Source organism: Emydura macquarii, unplaced genomic scaffold (genome assembly GCF_026122565.2).
Source record: "Emydura macquarii macquarii isolate MOO-44397 ecotype Brisbane River unplaced genomic scaffold, CSIRO-AGI_Emac_v2 contig_2897, whole genome shotgun sequence".
Taxonomy (NCBI): Eukaryota; Metazoa; Chordata; order Testudines; family Chelidae; genus Emydura; species Emydura macquarii.
The window spans coordinates 43,825,861-43,850,832 of NW_027133034.1; the positions used below are offsets into that span (position 1 = coordinate 43,825,861).

The following is a 24,972-nucleotide window of genomic DNA, read 5'->3' on the forward strand; positions in this document are numbered from 1 at the left end:
TAAATACTTTGCTGGATCAGAACCACAGTGGGAGAAATGTTCTGGTCACTATTAACTTAAATGGGAGTTGGAGCAGGCCCTACCTTTGCAAGGCCCAGATCGTGCAAAAACTGAAGCACATATTCAACTTTACACACTTGCGTTGTCCCATTGCCATGTAAGCATATGTGTAATTGTCTTCAGGATTAGGTCTTCAATCCGTAATGCAAATTAATTTGGCTTTCTCAGACAGGAAAAGGTCAGCCATTTAACTTTGCCAACTAACCCCTTTACATTTACTGCTCCCAACCTGAAAAACAAAAGCAAGCAACCAAACAAAAGAAACTCAATAAAGTTGTCTTTTTTTTTTTAATAAGTGCATTCATTCCTTTTGAGGAAAAATCAGTAAAGCATTACACAAATGACTATTTTAAAAGGCTATGTCAGAGTCTCAGTACTAGAAGAATAAGTATTCTGATGATATTCAATATATTAGAAAAAATAGACAATATCAATTTACAGCCATTTCACTCCCAAAGCCAAAATACATCTCAGAGTGCATACTGAAGTTATCTTCATGCTAGACGGGTAGTCTTTGAGAGCTTTAAGGAACAGGCAAAAATTAAACTTATACAGTTGTTTTCTGTCACAAGATACAAAATTTCTAAACTCATCCTTTTAAAATAAGCACCTCAATAAGGTGGATAACAGCCCAGTCCCTGGGCTGTGCTCTGTGAAGTGGGGTGATGGCGGAGTGGGGAGGGCAAGTACCACGTGGCTTTAAGCCACCTTTAAGCCCACCCGTTCACCATGTTTTCTGGGGACATGTGGCCCCCCCAGCTAGTCCCCAGTGTAAAGTAGAGCAACCAAGGATTGCTGGGTTGTAGAATGTAGAGATTTCCCAGTCATGCCCTCTTTTACAGACACACTCCCAACACTGGAGATGATGTCATAGGAGCCTCTGATTTTAAAGCCTTACCAGGTGGCACAAATCAATGTAAAAATCAGGTCCAAGAGCTGGAATGTTTGGAGTGAAAGATTTTGACAACTGGTGTGATTATACAGATGGGCTAGAATAACATGCCATCCTCATTTACAAATAACCCTCTCTGAATGATGCTTTCAACCCAATATATAATAAACTTAATGGTTTAACAACTAGTGTTGAATAGGAATTTTGTTCAGTTATTTTCTCAGCAAAAACAGAATAAAAACACTAGCTAGATGTCATCAAAGAGGTCCTCTGGCTCAGCAGTGTTTTTCTGAGTTTCCAAAGATGACACCTCTGCTGTGTGCTTGCCTGATGTCTTTGATGGAGCAGGATCAAGTCTGGAAATGTAAAGAAAAAAAATTCATTTGAACTAAATTTAGCTACATAATTAAAAAAGTCAGATGCAAACGTATGAAGGGAAGTTAATCCTTTAATAGTCAATTCTAAGACTTTTTGTTAAGGCTCAGTATAGGATGAATGGTGTCCTTTGAATGTATCTTTGTAAGGCATACCAGTTATACTTGCTGAGATGTCAATGGCAAAACAAGCTGATGAAATATAATCTTATTATTTAATCTGTAATTGCTTTCCTATTTAATTTGTCATGACTTTAAGAACACTGAAAATGACAACTTCATCTGAAGTGCCAACATGAAGAATTAGATAGAGTCAAGATAGTAAAGAAATGTAGAGGCAGCTGTGCAGCATTTATGTCAATTCCAAGACAGGTCTATTGACAGTTATTCCTGCTATCACACAGAACAATGCAGAATTAATTGTTCCCTTCTCATTCCCCTGATGTTTGAATTGTGCCCGTCCAAAATTTTGGCATTTAGGCATAACTTTCAAGTCCATGGCCTCCCCTTGTGTGCATTCCATGTTTGAATTTTTATGTTAGCATGCAGGTTGCTGCACTTGTGATCAATTGGTGCACGTATCTTCATGGGCATTTTGCTCATGCAGAAGTGGAAGCCACATAAGAGGCCAAGATGAAAATTTAGGACCAGATTCTTATACTCTTACATTATTTTATTCTACATAGCTTCGTATAATGCCCTGATCAGCATAGTATCTGAGCACCTCTGAATAGTGCATTAAGTGATGTAACTAACATCTGGTTCATTCTCTCTCAATCTCTCTGAGGGGGACAATTGTGTGTGCAGTGTAGTGTTTTGTATTGGCAGTGTTTTGTTTTTGTTTTTAAATATACACACTACTATGCATTTATGTTAGAGGAGACAAAGTTGAAAAATTGCACTTTACACTTGCAGTGGAAGGTGGGGAGTTTTGTGATGGCCCTTAGTTGCTGTGGGAGTTTGTTCCAGCCTCCGACCAGCTCCCTAGGAAAGCTCTGTCTCCCAGTCAGATGACCTTTACCCTTACAGTAGAAAGTTCCATTGTGCCTGACGAGCAGAGTTACTGACCAGCATCTTCATCCCAGAAGTTCAGGAAAATTTTTAGATAACCTGGGCCCAGGCCATTAAGTGCCTTGAAGATAAGGACCAAAATCTTGAACTTAACTCAATATTCCATGGGAAATCAGTATAGAGATGGAGGACAGGTTTGATGTGCTCATGGTAGCTAATGTTGCTGAGGAGACATGCTGCAGTGTTCTGTACTTGAAGTTTCCTAAGCTCAGGTATATTTTATTGATGTAGTCAAGACAGGAGGTGACAAATCACAAATGTATATATAACTGAGGCCAGATCATCATCTGCCAGGATGGGACAAAAGTCTTCTAGCCAACTGAAAATGACATAAAGTGTTAAATGCTGCTATCTGAGAGCTTAATGTCAGCAAGGAATCCAAGAGTACTCCTAAATTACAGACTGACTTGATCAATTGTGGGTGTGTAATCTTCAACTAAAGGAGACTAAACCTTAAGCTCTTCAGAATACTTTCCTTTGTCCACCAGCATCACCTCATCCAAGCACTGGGTCATCTTGATGGTAGTGGCTTGGTCATCCATGGTGAAGGACAGGCAGAGTTGTGTGTTAACAGAAGTCAGTGGAACTAATCGTAGAGGAAGGGCACCTGAATCTGATCCTTAACCAGCAGGATCAAGCAGTCAGATTTATTCGGATACCAGTTGTTCATTAGCAGCCATCCAATTAGTGTTTTATTCTTCAGTATGTACACCTGGCATCCCCAATGTGGTGTGATATCTAAGTTTTCCTGTTGAAAATACACTGTCCTTTCATCACTGGGTTGATTTAAACTATTATATCACTAAGTGCACTACAGGACTGCATATGGGTTGAGTCTGAATCTCTAGCTATCAACTACCCATATCTACTTTAAAAAATAATTTAAAAACTACAAGCTTGTAAATAAGCCTTCAATGTTTAACAATCATTTTATGCCCCCGATGTAAACTAATTGTTTTGGAATTAAACATAAAGTTGGTCTTATAAATCTCTTTCAACAATCTTTGCACTCTATAAATAAAGCTGGTTCAAATTAGATTAAACTAAATAGAGATGAAGAGCCTGGCTACTGATTAATTTTAACTTAATGGTGCTATTGATGCCTTTGTATTTTGCAATAACATGATCCACAGTTAAACTGTTGACATCATAATATCAGATCTGTGAAGCTATGTTTGTAAACTGAAGGCATTAGACATACAGAGGAATTACATTTCTTATCAATACATTTCATATGCAAAACTGAATTTTGGCTTTTAAACTGTGAGATTCATATACGCATTGAGATTATTTGTTAAGTGCCAACTGTATGCTCTGTGCCATGAAGGGCACATAAGAAGTCCTGGCCATGCCCCAATTTGAGCAAAATGGATTAAATAGTGAAGGATGGTCTGCCCAATAATATAGTCTAAGGTGTGTGATTCAAAAATCCGAGCAATAATATTGACTGGTTTCTTCTGCAATCAAGCCATGGAGAGATTGTGACAAAGAGCACTGAATGCCCCAATAACAACTATGTGGGTGAAATAAGACAATCATGACACTGTATACGCTATACTCACACAGAAAAAGGAGAACAAACATAAAACCACCATATCACCTCTGGGTGAATCTTTTTCACAAAGTGATCACTTTATATGTGACCTCTCAGTCTTCATTCTCAAAGGAAACCTGCATAACACCTTCAAAAGATGAGCCTCGGAGCTTAAATTCATAACTTTGCTAGACACTAAAAATCAAGGACTTAATAGAGACACTGGATTTATGGCTTATTACAAAACTCTATAATCCCCTGACTATCTCCTCCCCACTTACTTTTTTCTTTCCTATGACATGTGTAGGCGTTAACCAGCCACTTCCCCTTGAATCGTCACTTGAAAGGTATGTAACAATTTATGCTAAACAATCTGTTCAATATTGTATTTAGCTGTGACATTCTGAATACGTTTCCCAGAACTGAAGAAGAGCTCTGTGTAGCTCGAAGGCTTGTATCTCTCATCAATAGAAGTTGATCCAATAAAAGATAGTATCTCACCCTCCTTCACTCTCTAATGTCCTGGGACCAACATGATTATGACAACTCTGCAAAGCAGCTACATCAAAATTCAGAACAGTTTTGAATTTGTTTAGGGCTTAGAGGCTATACTTACAGTGTTAGACAATTGGAGACCCTTATGTCTACAGGAGTCCTCCTATGTGGTGCAGATGGAAGGATCTGGGTCTTAATTTTCCAAACTTTCAAAGATAGTGTGTCTATTGTATCACTTTTTGAAAATGTGCCTTTTGGGAAACTTAAACTCCATTAACACATCTGGAAAACTGCTGACTCAAAGAGAGAATTTCATATTTCCTGACATTAAAGTCAAACAGGAGCCCAGATTTGCAGCAAGTGTAATTCAGCAGAGCTCTGTTAACATCACTGGAGCTCCATCGATTTATACCAGGTGAGATTCTGGCCCACAATTTGGAAGAAAGTAATTGAATTACTGGATACTTGTTTCCACAGCTGAGGATGAGCCACAAGAAACAGAAGACACAGATGCATTACAATATTTGACATACTAGGACAGCACTACATAGCAGTGTGGTGCAATGGCATTGCATAATCTGGTGAAAAAAGCATTTCCTTTTATGCAACAGGATTCAATAAATACCATTTATTTCATGTAACTTAACTACTCCTTTGTTCACCCAGACCCCCACAGCAGATCCCTGCAATACAATTCCTATGGAATACTTGGCCAATTTCATTTTATAAGCTCGCTGAAGGAGGCTGAAATAGAAAAACATTTTTTGTGTGACTACTGCAAATGCCATTATTAAACAGAGCTTTCCAGTGGCAAAGGATTAAACATTTTTACTTGCCCTGGAATAAAATCAGGTCAAAGGCTGCCAAATTGGCACAACTGCCAATCTTAATATATGATTTGCATATGCTGGAAACATGCAAAGTACTTGTACTTAGCCACGTTGGCTTCTCCACCCAGCAGAGTGTGTTGACATTTTTACTGATGGTTTTGTTCTTAAGCTCCCAACATGAATTTTGAAGTAATAAATATTGTAGTAGGTTAATATTTTCAAACATTTTCCTAGAAAACAATCAATTTTGGAGGTGTATTTGTGTTCTTGAATCCTTATGTTGTGTTCTCAGATTGTCCTTAGGCTATCGTATTAACCACTTGAAGTCAGAAGGTGACATTTTGCTAAGAGAGGAGATGTCTCCCCAGTCCATGAGATGTGGGGCTGTATCTCAGACTGAGGCTGAAATCTTTAATTTCAAGGGTTTGAGGATGCTATATCTTTTTGTGTGTGTGAAGATTCATGACAGTTTGCTTAACATTTTATTTTTTATTGACTGACAAGGATAATAATAAGAAATTAATAATATTACAGGAAAATCTGATTTAATGTATATTTTCTTTGGAGTCATCATAAAAAGTAGGTGGCAGCACTAGCCCATAAACAGAAAATTAGTATTCATTTTAATATTAAAGTTTAAAAAAAGGTATGAAATCTCAAACAGTAAAAATATAGTCAGATTGCATCTAACAGAACAAAAGTTAAGAGCAAAATGTGTGTTATAGAGGCGACATTTAGTGCCAAGGGGCAAACCGATTCTTTGCTTTATCAATATAGTCTGATGTCTTATTGGTATTAATAGAGGCTTCATGGATGGTCCCATCTGGAAAAAAGGTGTCCAACAGCTGTCATTACTAAGGAAGGAGGATTAAGAAAGGAGCTTAGAGTAAAGGCGTAGGTGAAAGCTTTCCAGCCCTTGTGGCTTTGCCTAAGATCCTCAGTTTATAATGACAGTCTTCTCTTAGTGTAAGTTCTTAGTTAAAGAAAATAGAAGCATCATATTGACTGCCTGGGGTTATTCACCAAAAAGAAAGAAATTCAAAAGCGGCAAGGAAAAAAAGACAATGTGACGAATGGAGGAGAAAGCCTCTTAAATAAAGAAATGCATCAAGAGTGCTATTCATAGGTAATTTTTTTCAGGTCTGAATTTAAAAATGCAAAGTAGACAAAGTGGAGTTCACATGTCACTTAAATATGATCAGCTGTTCTCCCTGGTATGAGTTCCAAGTACTATAAGGTATAAGTCAGTCATTACTCTTTTTTTTAAAAGAAAAACCTCTCAAAAACTCGGTTTAGGTTTTGGCAACACTAATGATTTCAGAACACTTCCAAGCAGTCATTTTCCAGATTTTGTCTGTTCTGGCATTTGTTCCTGGAAGGAGAGCGAAAACTAAGCCATAAATTTCCAATTGACCTTATAAAGTTAAAAAAAAACCCCTCTCCCGGAGTCCTGAGGCGCTTACTGGTTGAAACCAGCAGGCCCAGAAATTACAACTGATGAGCTCTCCCCTCAACATGTGTCAGTAAAGAAACTGAACATTAATTCTATGGAGTTCAGTAGTCTTGGATGTAATTTCATCAGCTCAGGGAAAGGATGAACGAACAAAGTTGGAAAAAAAGCCCCTTTGTGTAAATGATTGAATGATTAATGTATTAGTTAAGTTATATGACATTTAAGTTTTAAATAAGATGTTGAAAGCCAAATAATTGATCTCTGCTTAACTGTTACTATGAAAAAGAATTCAAAAAGTTTATTGAGGTATAAAAAACATACCAAGATGTTTAATTTAAACTGGAGAATCCCTAATTCAATGCAACTTTAAAACCACCATTTAAAAACTTGACTCAACTTTTCTTTCATTTACAACAATGTAAATCAGGAGTAACTCCATTGAGATACACTGGCACAGAACTAGTGTGAGAGGAGACTAGCCCCTATATCTAGCTACCTTAGCATTTGTAACACATCTATTACTGTAGCATCAAGATGACAATAACTCTTAGTGGAAACAAATCATTGATAAATGTAATTTAAATTGCAGGTGTGTGCGCGCATTATAATCAGCCTTTTTTACATGGACAATCCAAATGTTGTGGGCTCACTAAGCACCAGGCTTCTGATTGTGTCTGGTTCCAATACAACCGCACAGGTAGGAGTCTCCACATGCCCAGCACAGCAGCCAGAGGAGCTGAGATGGCACGGGAGGATGGAGAGGAGTATGCTATGCTCAAGAAATGGCTGTAGGAAAATACTCCCACCCCAAAGAATTGTCCTGGAGCACTTCCTGAGGGGGAGTACATTTGCACATCCCCCCCATACTTAGTGCATTGAGAAAATACTCCATACAGTCCCAGCTAAGGTCAGCAGACACTGATAATTATGAGCTTGTTGAGTTACGTGGTTAATGAAAAATATATTCAAGGCAGAAACCACAAATCTAATGTTCAGGCAGGGAATCAATGTCTCTTAATCAGCCTCAACCTTTGGCTGCAAGCCAAAGTGCACCTGCATTCATCATATCCACTATGGAGAGCATGATAAATCTGGAAGTTTCCCAATAAATAAAACCTAAGACAAACCCTTGCCTGAGCCACCCTTTGTTCCATGGAATAGTAAACTATCAATGCAGGAGTTACATTTAAATTATGCACACAGAATGAACTTTCTACAACTATCCTTGTAAAGGGGGAAGGATGACTTGGGAATCACTTCAAAATGATGAACACAGATTTACTGATTGCTGCAACAGCTAACTGACATCCATTACATTAATAGGACATTCATATATCTCTTAATTACTGCTCAAGATTGGTTCATAACATTAATAAGAAGCTGTTTCATAATTTAATCTGAAAACATTATAAATGTGTTTACAAACCCAAAACACTCTGTACACTAGCTTTATTAATTGCTGTTTAGACACCACTTCACTTAAATGAACAACAAAGTCAGCACTTTTTAAAAAGACTGGATCTTGCTCAATGGCAAAATTTGCAATGATGTCAATAGTCCTTACTCAACATAAACAACAAATTAATAAATATCCTAGGGGGTACCATAAATATAGTGATGAATCTTTTATCTGATCACACACTTATGATTGCTTACTAATAAAAGCTGATTTAAAAATTAAGCAATAGATGTAAAACAAAAAGCTGAAATCATGTTTGTTTTATATAAGTGGCATACGTTTCTGTGGCTCATTTCTACTTAAAATCCTTTTTACTTATATAAACTAGACCACACACCTAGTTTGAGAAACATATTTGCAGCTACTGTCTTCATAGGAAAAAATTAAGGGTCCAATTCCTTATTCAAAACCACAAAAGTATACGCTACAGGAAACGTGTAGTGTTTTTAGGAATTCAGTCCAGACCTTTTATAAAACCAGTGAATTATAAATTCATCAGTTTAAACTTTAAAAGTCATTTTGTACAATTGGTCCTGTAGTTGGTTTCTTATCACATTTACTTTTATATACTAATAGCAAAGGCCAAATTCTGGCCTAAGTTTCCTCCAAGACGTAGAGGAGGAGTTATTCAGACTGACTAGACATAGCACCTGTGAATCCTGAGGGGGACAGACGCAACCCCCTTGTGCAATTGTGTAGCTTCTGTGCCACTGCCCAACAATTTGCCTTGATCTCTGCCTCACTGGACACTGAGGGGTGATGTCAGGGAGACTATGAATATACACAATACCGGTTCGTAGGTTTCTGCCTGGCCAACTGACAATCAGCTATGGAGACGCTTAAAAGGTCCACATGGCCCAAAGATGCAGCTTCTAGCTGAGAACCAGGAAGCACATGCATGATCTCAGAGCTGAAGAACTGAGGCCAATTTGAGGAGTATAGAGGAAACAGGGCAGATTTCAGCACCCTGGTGGGGCTTATTGCAGCCGCCTAAGCTAATGCTTCCAGAGCAGTGAAAAAGGGGCAGGATACATAAGCACTGCTTTGGACTTACGTAGGGGCTCAGTAGTGGACAGGGATCACATTTATAGGAGACCCCAGCCCCTCTAAGCCAATTCAGAGCATGCACAGGTCCACTTCATAACCCATGCAGAGCAAGCTCAGCTGTCCCCAGGAAGGTCAATGTGGTGTGCTATTGAATTGTGTGGCAGTAGTAAGCTACCTAACCCTTACTACTAAATAGATCAGTACCTGGATTTGGTCCTGAAGTGTCCTTTGCTGTAAGTATTAAATGCCTTATTATCACAGTTCAGTTCCTTACTGGCACAGATAACATCAGATTGAAATTAACTAAAGTTTTGCTTCTGAAATGCTGTTATTCATATAGGACTAAGCAATGACATTTAAGCCACAGGCCTGTGAAGGCACAAAACAGAGGTGCAGTACCCCAGGAAGGGTGGCCAGTCTGTTCCATAGTGGTGAATGAAATAGATTGCTGCCCTCACTGTACCAGCCTGATTCCACAGGACAGGACAGGGCCATGACCCAGCCTCTTGCTCACCCCCCATTTTGTCATGATCTGGGGGAAAACAGGAGTCCTTGCGCTCCTGAGAGCAGAGAGAGAGTCGGGACTGTTATTAGGAGCAGCCTATGCCCACCCAATGACCTGCTCAAGGGCCATTACTATCAGGATGCACAGTGTCAACACCAACACAAAACAGATGGAAACTAAAGCAGTGAAATCACGTCCAATACAATCAGAAAAATAAAGCCACCAAAGCTGCAGGAATTCCAGTAATAAGGACTAGTTTTGAAATCTAGTATTGAAACTGTATTTTCATGCCTTTACCCTTTCAGCTTTTTGTTTGTGCTATCAAATCCCTAATTCAGGAAAGCACGCAAGCCTGTGTTTATGTCCCATTGACTTCCATGGGAGCTAAGTACATGCTTAAAGTTAAGCATATTCTGGAAGTGGCTTCCTGGATTGAAGCCTAAAAGATTTCCATAGAAATCTTGTCTTCATACTTTCCTCTCTAGTACGTAATCCACAGTTAATATTTTATAAATAATAATAAAATATAAAAATAAAAGCACTTTTAAGAGCAGACGACCAGTGTTTTTCTGATGTAACTAGTACTAACAGAACAGGGTATCCCAATATCTATTATAAAGTAATTGGGTACCTCAAACAACCTGCTGTCAGAAGGATGTAGTCTCCAGGCAAACCCACAAACAATGGGCTTAACTACAAGCATCTTTAAAAAAGAACAAAAGAAAAAAAACACTTTATACACATACAACTGGCATCTGTAAGAAACCTAGATTAAATAAATTGCTTTTAACTCTTGAGATAAGAACATAAGAATGGTCATACTGGGTCAGACCAATGGCCCATCAAGTCCAGTATTGTGTCTTTTGAAAGTGGCAAATGCTAGATGCTTCAGCAGGAATGAACAGAACAGGGCAATTTTTGGTGACCCATCCCCTATTGTCCAGTCTAAGCTTCTGGCAGACATTTAGGGATATCCAGAGAATGGGGTTATGTCCCTCTCCATCCTGGTTAACCACCATTGACAGACCTATCCTCCATGAACTTATTTAATTCTTTTCTGTATCCAGTTATACTTTTGGCCTTCACAACATCCCATGGAGTTGTTAGCACATACATCAATATGATTTATGAACACATTTTTCACCAACAACATTCACTTGTATGCAGAAAGCAGCAGTGAATTCTTAATAAATCTGGGAGATATTTAACTTGGGAGCAGAACTGATATAATGTACACTAGTTATATTTTTTGTACCTGGTATGAATTCCATCTAGAATTCTTTTGGTATCCAACAGAATTGTACTTCATCTCTTCCCACTCAAACTCACTCATGCTCTTGCCCTATCTTCAGCTACAGATCCAGAATTAATTCATTTTTCTATAGTGGGGATATCAGACTTTTGGTTAATCCTGAAACATATATGATTGTTCCTAGGGAGACGGATATCCCTATGAAAATTTTAGAGCTGAAATGTGATAAAACAGCAGCATTGGAGATATGTAGTGGGCAGAGGGTCAACACACCCTCCCCCCTGAAAAATAAATTACATTCATGGAAAAAATATAAAATAGATACAATGCAGCAAGTGGGTGTTGGATGGGACAATGGAATAAATAACTGCTGTAGCTGCTATAATAAGAGGGTGGCTTTGCCCCCTTCCTATCTTCATACACTCCCACCCTTCCTTGACATACCATCTAAGCCAGGGGTAGGAAGACGTCAGGATAGAAGCCTACTCTACCAGCTCTGCACCATCTGAGAAATCTCTTCTGCCTCCTACATCAGCTGCCAGTGAATCACATCCCCTTCACGCTGCTCAGGTGATGCAAATGGGATGGAAGTGGGACTGAGAATCTGGATTAGTGTATTTAATCCATTCATTGCCATAATGCACTCTTCTTAGAACCTTCTTGTTCTTTGTGCTTTTGCCACTTTGCAAGATGTTCTAACTTCTTCCCCTTTAAAAAGTAGACATACTAAAATGCCCATGAGATGGAGGAAGGAGTTTGCCATAAAGTTTTTTTCATTTACTTGCATCTAGAAAAGCAACGCTCTGGAGTTCCTAGTGCTGTACAACAATTAGAAGACTATTCCACAAGTCAAAGGACCACAGAAAAGACCTTCATTCTCTTCAGAATGATTCACTTCCCTATCTGCTCCAAAAACCTAACTGGCCCTCACGCCAGTCGTGTTCCCTGTGCCTGCAGCAGGGAAGACAGCTCAAAATCAGCAACGACCATTTAACAGAAAAGTTTAACGAAAGACTAGGGCCATCATTGCCTGGATGCTGCAAAGAGTGCTGGACCCTAGGAATTTTAGGAAGGATTGTGCCATCTCCATTAACAACAAAACCCCAACTAACCAGGACCACTGTACCTCTTTCATGAATTTCACATAATATAGAACAGATTTCTCCGAACTAGCTTCTTTGTAAGTGGTCCAAACTCAAACTAAGATTCATTAGCCCTTAAATTTTAAACACACACACACACACACACTTTTTTCAATACAGGTATTTCCCCCAAAACACTTATAGAATTATAGAATCATAGAATGATAGTGTTGGAAGGGACCGCAGGAGGTCATCTAATCCAACCCCCTGCTCAAAGCAGGACTAACCTCAGCTAAATAATCCCAGCCAGGGCTTTGTCAAGCTGTAGTTTAAAAACCTCCAAAGATGGAGATTCCACCACCTCTCTAAGTAACCCATTCCAGTGCTTCACCACCCTCCTAATGTCCAACCTAGATCTCCCCCACTGCAATTTGAGACCGCTGCTCCTTGTTCTGTCATCTGCCACCACTGAGAACAGCCTAGCTCCATTGTCCCTGGAACCCCATTTCAGGTAGTTAAAGGCTGCTATCAAATCTCTCCTCAGTCTTCTCTTCTGCAGACTAAACAAGCCTAGTTCCCTCAGCCTCTCCTCGTAAGTCTTGTGCTCCAGCCCCCCAATCATTTTTGTTGCCAACTTGGCCACATCCTTTTTGTAGTAGGGGGGCCCAAAACTCCAAATACGGCCTCACCAATGCCGAATACAGGGGAATAATCACTTACCGCGATCTGCTGGCAATGCTCCTACTAATGCAGCCCAATATGCTATTAGCCTTCTTGGCAACCAGGGCACACTGCTGACTTATATCCAGCTTCTTATCCACCGTAACCCCCAGGTCTTTTTCTGCAGAACTGCTGCCTAGCTCAGCGGTCCCCAGTCTGTAGCTGTGTCTGGCATTCTTCCGGTCCAAAGTGCAGCACTCTGCACTTGTCCTTGTTGAACCTCATCAGATTTCTTTTGGCCCAATCCTCCAGTTTGTTTAAGTCCTTCTGTATCCTATCCCTACCTTCCAGGGTATCTACCATTCCCCCAGCTTAGTGTCATCTGCAAACTTGCTGAGGGTGCAATCTACCCTATCCTCTAGATCATTAATGAAGATGTTGAACAAAACCGGCCCCAGGACCGACCCCTGGGGCACTCCACTTGTGACTGGCTGCCAGCTAGACATGGAGCCATTGATCACTACTTGTTGAGCCCTATGCTCTAGCCAGTTCTCTATCCATTTTATAGTCCATTCATCCAACCCATACTTCTTTAACTTGCTGATAAGAATACTGAGAGAGACCGTATCAAAAGCTTTGCTAAAGTCAAAGTATATCACATCCACCGCTTTCCCTACATCCACAGAGCCAGTCACCTCTTCATAGAAAGCAATCAGGTTGGTCAGGCATGACTTTCCCTTGGTGAATCCATGTTGACTGTTCCTGATCACCTTCCTCTCTTCCAAGTGTCTTAAAATGGATTCCTTGAGGACCTGCTCCATGATTTTTCCAGGGATTGAGGTGAGGCTGATCGGTCTGTAGTTCCCTGGATCCTCTTTTCTCCCTTTCTTGAAGATGGGCACTATATTTGCTTTTTTCCAGTCATCAGGGACCTCCCCCAATTGCCACGAGCTTGCAAAAATAATAGCCAATGGCTCTGAAATCACATCAGCCAACTCCCTCAGCACCCTTGGGTGCATTGCATCTGGCCCCATGGACTTGTGTTATGTCCAATCTTTCGAAATAGTCTTGGACCTGTTCCTTCAGCACTGTGGGATGTTCACCTCCTTCCCATTCTGTGCCGCCAGTGCAGTAGTCTGGGAGCTGACCTTGTCTGTGAAGACAGAGGCAAAGAAGGCATTGAGTACCTCAGTTTTCTCCACATCCTCTGTCACTAGGTTGCCTCCCCCATTCTGTTAGGGGCCCACACTTTCCCTAATCTTCCTCTTGTTGGTAACATACCTGTAGAAATCCTTCTTATTCCCCTTCACGTCCCTTGCTAGCTGCAACTCCAATTGTGCTTAGTTATAAAGATAGAGGGTAAGATGCTCAAGTGGTGTAAATCAACATAGCCCAATTGATTACGATTCAGTTATGCCAGCTAAGGATCAGCCCAAAAGATCAACTGGAGGGAACTGTAGCATGGGAGCTGGCCAAAACCACATCCGACTCCTTGTTGGCATGCTGAGATTTTGATGTTTTTAAAAGAGAAGCTACACAGAGCCAACTCTTAGAAGAGGGACAACTTCAGTTTCTAATCCACATTTTCTAATCAATTTGTAAATAAAATAATTCCGTAATTTTACAGAAGCAACAGCCAATAAAAGTACATATTTCATTAGATTTTCTTTAAAGGCTGAAAGCAGGCTAAAATTTGAGAGCCCTTTGTACTAAAAATCTCTCTGAAAATCCTCTTATGTCATTGCTTAAAGATGGCTTTAAGTATCCTGGATTGAAAATTTGGGATATACTGCAAATACTATATTGACATAGAGTAATTGACTTTGGAAGACATGGATTGATATGTGTTACATGCTGGAAGACTGCAATCAGCTTTCTTTTTAATTTTGGAATGTTCCTATTATTGATTTAATAAGAAATGAATTTAGTGTTCATAAATGGCACTGGATTGATGAGCCTGAGGGTTAGACTGCAGAGAGAATGGATGGCAGCAGCTTAAGCTTCTTCAAACTATAGTGCCAATGTGCATCAATCTTGATTTGGAGAGGTCACTACAGATGAGCAGGCAGTTTGGTCTCCATGCCCGTTCAGTACTTGATGTCTCTCTTGGACGTGTGCTGAAAGTGATGGTGTGTTCCAGGATTCTGACACCTGTCACATTTATTTTACACAGGACACCAGACAACCATAAGTGATTTTGGTCATTGTGACCTGATCTAGACTGGAATCAAAGCAACAGTCCAAAATAATTCCAATACAAAATTCAGTTTGTTTTCCTTACCAAGTCTTCTTGGGTCTATGTGTTGAACCAGATTCTGATCTCAGTTATGGAACATCAGTGTAAATCTAGATAGCTTCATTGAGGTTTGCCTGTACTAATTTGATGTTAAAATGACAGTTCAAATCACCAGCAGCAAAACAAATAGAAATCCTTAGGAGTCTTTAACTCCTTGGTGATCAACAACTGCAGTGCGGTCTTTCTTACTGCTAAACATGGACTGACTTTTCTTTCTGCAAGCTTTAACAGGGAGTTCTAAAGGACGTTTTGTCTGTACAAGCCCATTAAGGAAGAAGGCAGCATCACACATCTGTGCAACTGGGACTTTATTAGGAGACTACAGATGTCAATCAAAGTAGAATAATCACAGGGCACATGTGAACCAGATGCTGCCTATGTAAAATAACCCAGGGTGTTATACAGATGAATCATTGAGAACATAATTACACATCAGTCTTAGGTTATTAGTATCAGGGCCACTTATTTGAAATCCATCTGGTTTCATCCACCCAGCAGTACTGAGAAACAGGAAGAGAGTAACTGACATTTTTCAAGTACAAGCCCCTCATTTGATGCCTTCACTTTCTTTCTCTGAAGGATAAATAAGTAACAATTGTGTGTTCATAGTCCTCCATCTCAGGGCTAGTCCATGTCTGCTGTCTTTCATTAGTTAAGATTGTGTCAATGTTTACATTATGAGCCCTGTTTTTGCAGAAATCTATATCTTTACAGGAATAAAAAAGTGTTCTGAGCTCAAACATGACATACAAGGTCTCGACCCTAGGATGAACTTTAATGCAGACAAAATTCAGAAAGATCAGTTCAGATATAAACTAATATAGGTACCTAATTGTCTTACTGGTTTAAGGGGGAAAAAGTGTAAGTACAACTATAAATAAAAATGGCTATTTGAAAAATTAAATTGAGCACACAGCCTCACAATCACTGCTGGTATCTGGGAAAAATACAGAGTGGGATTTTAAAAAGAGTTCACGGCTGACCTTTCTCTACTATCAATGAATCCACTTGTTCAGGAGCAAAGTGAAGCCAATGCTTATACACTTTTGGGAAAAAAAACCCCACCCAGAATTGCCAGAGTTAGCTTGCAGAGATGGTTTCTGCACATTAGCATTGAGGATGCAGGCCCAGGTCCTCAAAGGTATTCAGGGGCCTAACTCTCATTGAATCCATGTCAGTTTGACCCCTAACTACCTTTGAGAATCTGGGCTTCAGTCCAGTGAGGGGCTGAGAGGTTCCATCTCCTGTTCATTTCAATGGCAGCTGCTGGTGCTCAGAAGCTCCTTCGGTGAGATTCCCAGCATGTTGCTGCTTCAGCCCCTAAGGACTTTAAAAAAAAAAAAAAAAGTGTAACTGCTCTTAAATATCTGTAGCTCAAACAACGGCTAATGAGGACATTGGGAAGATTTTTATCTTTTTAAACTACTGTGGAAATAAAAATAAATAAATAAAACCACCCTTTTTTTGTGCACTATTAAGGCCATGACACAAACAAAAGCAAGGAAACTCAAAGGTAAGCCCAGTACGCCGTGTCTAACTCACCCTCGCTGGTGAATTTTAAAGGTGATATTTTAGTTGCTCACTTTGAGTGTATTTGCTTGTGGTTCGCTGTGTTAGAAATTGTAATTTCTATATGTAATCTGTATATGAACATACAGTACCAGCCAATATAAAAAAGTAATAGAATATATGTTCTGAAGGGGAGAATGTATCCCCTACAACTTCAAAGGCAGCAGTCTTTGTCTGGAATGGTGGGAAAGAGAATAGTGGCTCCTTTAAGGATCTTTCCTCCCGGAGGGCTGGCTGCAAAAGGAGGAAGGCATCACCTGAGTTGGGGGCAGGCTGGTGAAGTTCAGGTAAGCCATTGGCCCCTGCACACTGGGAAGGGTATATGAACCCTGAGCCCCCTCTGATGCCAAGATTAGCAATGAGATGTGTTCTTCAGAAGCACTCATCAAATAACTGGGTCTCAATATGCAAAACTGTAAACTGCAAAACTGAGACACAAGGTAAGAATTTAGTGCAAAGCCCTAAACTGGGAAATCTTGAGACTATTTAATAAGCAACATGAGCTTTTATACTAATTTACAATCTAGATCTATATCACACGCTGTAAGAAAACAATCAAATTCTATATTTTAAGACCATATATTTGGTAATTATGAGATGATACTCAGGCAACAGCTAGAGCAGTTCTTTCCAAATCTGGTGGGAACTGATGAAAGCTATTAAGAAGGGGGTTTGGTGCTGTCAAGTGTCAAGCTTAATGTAATTCTTCTGAGTTTACATTTTTTTCCCCCACACTCTGAAGAGACAGAACTCAAGTCATTTTCTGGAGAGAATGCTTCTGAATGAGACCAGGGAAAATTTCATTGTGCAGTCCAGAAACACCATATAATGTACTAATAAAATTATACTCCATGTCACAGCAATCCTTCAGGGAAAAGTCCATATTTTGAATGTCTTTGGTGGAAAATATAGGACATTACACTGATCCAAAAGAGACTTTTGCAGTGACAGCATGAAAATTAACGCTTCACGTCTGGTGAGCCAATTTAAAAATATATATATATCAATTGTTTTTTGTTTTTCTAAGCTGAAGAAATGTTCCATTATGGAGGAAACAATGAAATAACAGAAAATAACGAGTCATTGGATTCAGCTTCAATACTGTCCTTTATTAGCAGAAGAGATTCTGGCTAAAGAAAAGCTGCGTTGCCACTTTTGAACTAAGCGGTACTGTAAAGCACACAGGACTTCTCAAGATCTTTTGGAATGTGAGACAAACGACCAGCTAGTGCCCCAACAATTACCAAAGCCAGAAATTCAGAGTTAAGTACTGAGATGACTTTGAGAATAAATAAAATATGAACAAATGTATATTTATGATTTACTATTTAACTGCAACATTGAAAAGACATATAAAAATAAAGCACAATTCCTAAATATTCTTAATTAAAATTGTTATTATTATCTGTACAGATTACACCAAGCCAAATTTTGCTTTATTAATTTAATTAACTTAATTATTTTTTACAAGTTCAGTGAAGTACATTGGCCATGAAAGTTGCCAAATTGTCAGGGTGGGAGATGCAGTCTAATTTCTTTATTTACAACATGGGCAGCATTAGTAACACTGGTCACTATTGACAATGCACTTTATCCAAAGCCCACTGAAGTCAGTGGTCATCTTTCCATTGACTTCAGCATGCTTTGGAGCTGCCCCATAATGCTTGAACGGACCATCCATGGAGGGGAAATGCTGTTCGGTCCCTGTTCAGTCTAGAGTCTCTCAACTGAGGCTGCCCTGCAAGGGTGCCAAATAGTATAGTGTTTTCTGAGATGTAGATACCTATCTAGCAGGATCTGGAATGATATAACTTATTTATTTCACATATGCCAGCAAATGTTTTTCAGATAGCAATGACTTTCAGTCACTTATGAACTGGGCTGCGTTTGAATGGGTGGCACAGAGGTGAAAGGCTCCATATCCCAATATCACTGCCCCTTTTACCGCTCCTCCACATGTTGACTTAACACAGGAAAGGGGAACCTGCACGATCTTTGAAGAAGATAGCAACAAATAGATTGAAAAGTACTTTGGTGTCATAATTCCAAAGTCTTGAATGTTCAAGAAATTAAAGATTATATTGATCTCAGATTTGATACACAACAGGCTATTTATTCTCAAACTAAGGTCTACAGACCACTTGCAGGTGGTCCAATGAAGTCTGGCCAGTGACATGCTTCTTGCTCTTCCCTAAAGCTGCTAAATTACATACAAGACCGCTAGAATACATTAAATACTTTCCTAATATTTTTCCAGGTAAACAATTGCTCTTGCCACAGGGATGTTATGTTGCAGCTGCAGACATAGAAGAGGTGGGCCAAAATGTAATCAGTCTATTAAAAATAGTGCATGCTATGAAACACTTGTGAACACTTTGTGAACACTTGCACCAGGCTATATTTGTTTTTTAGAGAGAAGAGTGTGGACTTGTGATTAAGGCACTGAACTGGGACTCAGTAAAGCTGGGTTCTTTCTGCAGCCTTGCCACAGACTTTTTTCGTGGCCTTAGGCAAATCACTTTACTTTCCCCATCCCTCATTTCTACATCGGTAAAATAGGGATGATAAGACTTTGTTACTTCACAGGGCTGTTGTGAGGTTAAACACATTAGCGTTTGGAAGACACCTAGTATTGTGATGGGACCATATAAGTAACTAGATAGATAGAGATACATTCTACATATGATAATGGCAGGAGTAATGGCAGAAGGAAATACTAGCTTAAGTACTAAAAGAGTGTTAATGTGCCTTCTAAACTGTTTATGTCACATCTGTTTGACTGGGGCAAAGAAGACGTGTACAAATTATAAATAAATTAGCACAGTATATCAAGCACAAATGGGACTTTCATAAAACTTGCATTAATGGCTTTGGCTGGCAAAGTTGGCTGTATTTCTTTTTTTTTTTTTTAATTTCCACTGTTAGCCAAAATGGTGACAAAAACAGCAATGTGCTGCTCTGCAGCCTAAGAAACAATTCGTTTTAGGGAATGAATTGAAATGAAGTTGCCAGACAGACTGCAGTGTCTGAATGCACTAAATAAAAAAAATCAGCTGAGGGGTGCAGTCTCATCTTGATGCACAAGTATTTGATACCTAAAACTATAGCAGAAGATGTTGCTTATGGACTCTTTGCAATATGGATGTTTTTTATTATAGATGCACTCAACATTGTTTTGGAAGCAGCTATATTTTTGCCAGAGGCTGGGAATGGCCAAAGGGATGGATCACTTGATGATTACCTATTTTATTCATTCCCTTTGAAGCACCTGGCACTGGCTACTGTCAGAAGACAGGATACTAGGCTAGATGGACCATTGGTCTGACCCAGTATGGCCATACTTATGTTCTTATATATTACTAACCCCTCTTCCTACCATTAATAAGAAAATGCAGAAGAAGGCAGAGGAAATGGGTGAGTTGGGAGCATGCAAGATACATAGAGTAAAACTGTTTTATTTGGTCAGTAAAATCACTGTATGTTATGAAATGAAGGCAGGTAGAAAAAATACCTGTGCTTCCAGATTGAATATGGGTATTAGAATATTATCTTGCTTCTTGCAGGAAAGGCAGGTCAGTAGCCCAATATTATGATTATTAGGTATGAGCAACTTCAAAAGGTTTAGAGTCTGGATTAGGTGTTTATCAGAACTACCTGAATCTCCCAAGTCCCCAAAAGTGGGCTGAAAATCTTGCAAGAGCAGACATTCCTGTGAGATTTCCAGCATTTGGAAGTGGAGCATCAATCTGAAAATGCATTTTGGAGTTTTGACATAAAAATGGGTAGAGGCTCAGGGGGAAATGGGAAGTTCCTATTTTATCTTCATGAGTTCATCCATCTCTAATGCTTATATGTGTGTCTATTAAGGGTATGTCTACACAGCAATTAAACACCTGTGGATGGCCGGGGTCAGCTGACTTGGGCTTACAGGGCATGGGCTGCACAGCTGTAAAACTGCTGTGAAGAGGTTCAGGCTTGGGTTATGGCCCAAGCTCTAGGACACCACAAGCGGAGAGAACCTCAGAGTCCAGGCTCCAGCCTAAGCCTGAATGTCTACACAGCAATTTTTAGCCTTGCGAGCCCAAGTCAGCTGACCCAGGCCATTTGCAGCCATGCCGTGGGTCTTTTATTGCAGTGGAGATGTACCCTAATGGTTAGTAATCAGAGTGTAAGCTGGTGGCACGGTCCAGCTGGGGCGTCGCGACCCTTCCTTGGGCCCAGGCTCCAAGGAAGGCCACAGTGCCTTCCTTTAGGGGAAGAACGAGTGCCCGTTTACAAGTCTTTAGACCCAGCCCCCAGCGGGGTACGCTAGCAAGTGGTCTGGTGCCCCCGGCCTTCAGGCAGCGTGGGGCAGGCAAGCAGTCTACAGCCCCTGGCCCACAAGCCGGGCAGGGATGGTTGGGCAGTCAGCAGCCCCCAGCCTTCCCACAGGCAGGGCTAGTAAAATAGTCTGGGGCCCCCGGCCTTGCAGGCAGGCAGGGCCAGCAGAGCTTGGGATCCTCTGTCTCCCAAACGCAGAGGGCAGCACTCCCTCCTGGGATGGTTAGGGAAGTGGGGAGGGGGATGCAGGCCCACCTGACTCCATTGTGACCCCGCCCAGGGCCCTATCAGTGGCAAAGCTGTTTGCCACTGAGTCAGTGGCAAAGCTGTTTGCCACTGAGTCAGCGGGGCTCCAGCCGCAACACGTTGATGGGGTTTCGCCCCTGACTCAGCCACTTGCTAGTCGGCTGTCCCTGGGCTACTTCCTCCCATCCTGTTCTTGGGTACCTGCAGGAAGCAGTCTCCTTCCGGGTCGCTGGGGTAGAAGGCGAGCGGCAGTCCCACAAGTCCCTCACCATCAACTGGCGGCAGGTCCGGGAACTCCTCTGCATCATCAGTGGAGGGCAGCTCCTTCAGGTCACAGGGTCCCACGGGTTCCTCCGGTCCACAGGGTTCAGTCAGCTCCCGGGGGTCCCCAGCGTCAGGCAGCTCCTCCAGGTCAGGGCTGGCCCCAGGGGGCATTTCCCACCCAGGAGTCTCAGGTGGCTTGTTCCAGCTACTAGGGCCAGGCGGCCCAACCCAATCACTAGGGCTCGGCGGCCCTCTCCAGTCACTAGGGCTCGGTGGACCTATCCAGTTGCTTGGGCCCTGCAATCTGGGCAGGTTTTGGAGGCTCCGCTCGCTGGGGTGGTTGCTCCAAACAGCATCTGGGTCAGGCCGAGGCCACAGCCTACAGGAAGACACCTCTGCCTCCGGCAGCAGCTTCCTCCCTACTGAGCTGCTAGGCCGGCCTTTTATAGTTCCTCTTCCTGCCTTGGCTCTGCCTCTCTGTTGCCAGGCAGTTTGGAGGGCCCTGATTTGCCCAGCAGGGGTGTCGCGACCCTTCCTCGGGCCCAGGCTTCGAGGAAGACCACAGCGCCTTGCTACACAGATATAAGCCTAAGGAAGTGTGATAGAACTTGGCCTGTTGCACAAGAAAGTGTGCCTGTTGCAAGTGACCACTCTTGGGAATCACTCTTTAGAGAAAATGTTTAATTTGGTGGTTTGTTATGTGTCTTGTTGCTATCATGGTATGTGTGTGTGTGTTTTTAATTATTGGCTAAAAAGATTAAAACTGTAGTGAAAATGTCCCTGATGAACAGCTGAGATCAATATATGACTAAGGGCAAGAATTAAAATCAATAATAGGAATAATGAAGCCAAAGGAGCTTTCTTTAAATCAAGAAACACAGGTGGCTCAAACTCCCTTGAAGGTACTGTCTTGCTTCACCGGTGTGAGTTTACTGATCTCTCCAAGTCTGAAATCTGATCCCTCTTTGACTCACTTTACTGTTTAAAGAATAATGCAGAAAATCTGGGTGCGTCTTCATTGATGGCGGCAAATTCGCTGCCGTCGGATCAATCTATCTGGATTAATTGAGTGGTCAGTGAAGACACGCTCAATCGATCCAGAAGTCGACGCATTAAAACCACCTCCTCAAGTGGCGCAGTGCAGTGAAGACACCGCATAGAAGAGGAGTTACAAAGTCGACGGGAGTTACGCATAGCTTGTGTAGCTTGTGTAACTACTGTTGACTGCTGCCGAATTTGAATGTAAGTGTAGACCAGGCCTAATTCAACCCTGTGTTGCATGGTTGTGCTAACAAGGACAAAAGAGCTCCAGGGCAAGATTTCAGTCTAGTACTTGAAAGTACAGTGATGGAAGACAGGCTACTGCCTCAGGCTTTGTCCCCTCGCTCCAAGGACATTCATGGTCTGACAGCTAGGGGACTGACCCAAGTGTCACAATTTGGTCCTAAGGGATCACTAAAGTAAACCTCATTATGTCTTCCCCAAGAGCATTGTGCCAGCACCCATTCCATAAAGACAGACCTTCACTAAATCAACCAGTCATAACCTATAATTATAAAGAGTATAAATTGGAGTGCCCAGAAAACCAGGAGAGGGGGAGAAATGTATGGTCTCCAGAAGGCCATCTGCAGAAAAAATGACAGATAAAATTGCATTTATGGAGAGGGTGCCACTGGCAGATTGAAGGTAGATACTGGAGAGACACAGAGAGATGTGACACAATGGTGTAATATAAAGATGTTACTGGCATGTGTTTGGGACAGCCACATTGCACATGTATGTGAGCCACAAATGAGGTATGTGGCTTATCCCAATTGAGTGCCAATAACACCTCCTTAACCACCAGGCCTCATTATGTATTTTGTTTTTTGCTTCCACCCCTGACTTACAGCAATAGAGGTGGCAGAATCTATGCACTGGCACTGCCAAAAAATGGTAAGTCTGACTGGAATAGGAGATGGCTGGCATAGATCCAGTATGGATCCAAGCCAGGAAAGGCTGGGGCCAGGCCAGCAGCAGAATAAACAGCCTTTGGTGTCAGCAGCAGAATAAACAGCCATGTGCTATGCACTAGCAGAACCTCCAGGGGTGGCATATTGCCACCAACCTCTTGCAAGTGTGAACTTCTCTTATCATATAAATGTAGGGCTGGAAGGTACCTCAAGAGGTCATCTAGCCCAGACCCCTGTGCTGAGGCAGGACCATTTATACTTAAACCACCCTGGACAGGTGTTTGTCTAACCTGTTTTTAAAAACCTCCCATGAAAGGAACTCCATGACCTCCCTTGAAAGACTATTCTAGTACTTAACTACCCTTATAGTTAGAAAGCTTTCCCTAATATCCAACCTAAATCTCCCTTGCTGCAGATTACGCAAATTACTTCTTGCCCTACCTTCAGTGGATATTGAGAACCATTGATCACCATCCTCTTTATAATAGCCCTTAACATATTTGTTAGGTCTTCTTTTCTCAAAACTAAACATGCCCAGGTCTTTTAAACCTTTTCTCATAGGTCAGATTTTCTAAACCTTTTACCAATTTTGTTGCTTTTCTCTGGATTCACCAGAGCCACAGAAAGGTTTGCTGAGCTAATAAGCAGTGTTTTTTTTTTTTTCCCTTGCTCTTAGCTGATTGTCTCCTTCAAGATCCTAAAATGAATGAAACAACAAAAATACCAAGGCACAGAATTCCCAGAATTTATCTTTTGAAGAGACTGAGGAGTGCCGTGTTCAGGATTCTGATGGGTAAAATAACCGATAAAAAGTGTAAATAAGAATATAATTTTAACAAAAATGAAAATGACAACTAGTATAAATTGTAACGACAAGTGTTGTGCTAGGCCAAATTCTGTCTGCCACCATGCAAAAGTCAAAGTAAAATAGCCTTACAAGTGAGATGAAAATGGAATCTTCCAACACATCTTGCTGTCAGGTTGCTAAATAGCTGTACATCCATTCTGTGGTTGCTCTGGCATTCCCTGGGCTATAGTGGTCACTGTCTCCTGGTATACACCACATTCACTGGGGGTCTAGTCAGTGTATACTTGCGGTGCATGGACCCACTGAACATGTCTCCTGTGCATTTCCTTAGTGAGAACTATAGATAAAGCTGTGCAGTATGGAAGGTACATTCTGAAGCCTGACAATTACATACTATTAAAAATTAGCAGCTACTGAGCAAATTTCACAAGGATAAGTTATTGCCAACCATTTCTAGAATAATCAACTTGCATGAGGTTACTTAGATGTATAGCCAGTACAGAGTGGTCTGGCTACATTTTTTACAAATTTTTCAGCCAACTCAGAGATCCTATAAAATATCCATTGCTTTGGGATTTCAAGTCGGGACAGTAGGGCTCTGGGTCCATAATCCAATGATCTAATAATGCTCATCTACATATACCATTTTCCTATTTGTGACAGATATAACATGAATACTATCTATTCACCTTCCTGAAATGCTATTGTGCAATGTTTCTGTCCCAAAATGGCTGCTGAATTCCTTCTTAGAAGTGTCTGCATTTCAGTGATGGGTCCCAATACTGCACATATGGTCTGAAAAA

The 24,972-nt window shown here is 41.0% G+C and overlaps 1 protein-coding gene across 1 annotated transcript in view; it reads right to left on the reverse strand.

The window, feature by feature from the left end:
- Nucleotides 1-337: 337 nt before the first annotated feature.
- XRCC4 (X-ray repair cross complementing 4) overlaps nt 338-24,972 on the reverse strand; it is a 252,410-nt gene continuing 227,775 nt past the window's right edge. Inside the window, exon 8 of the mRNA XM_067568529.1 lies at nt 338-1,308. Within this exon, the coding sequence (XP_067424630.1) occupies nt 1,200-1,308 (109 nt within the window). The 3' untranslated portion in view covers nt 338-1,199. The remainder of the gene's footprint in view (nt 1,309-24,972) is intronic.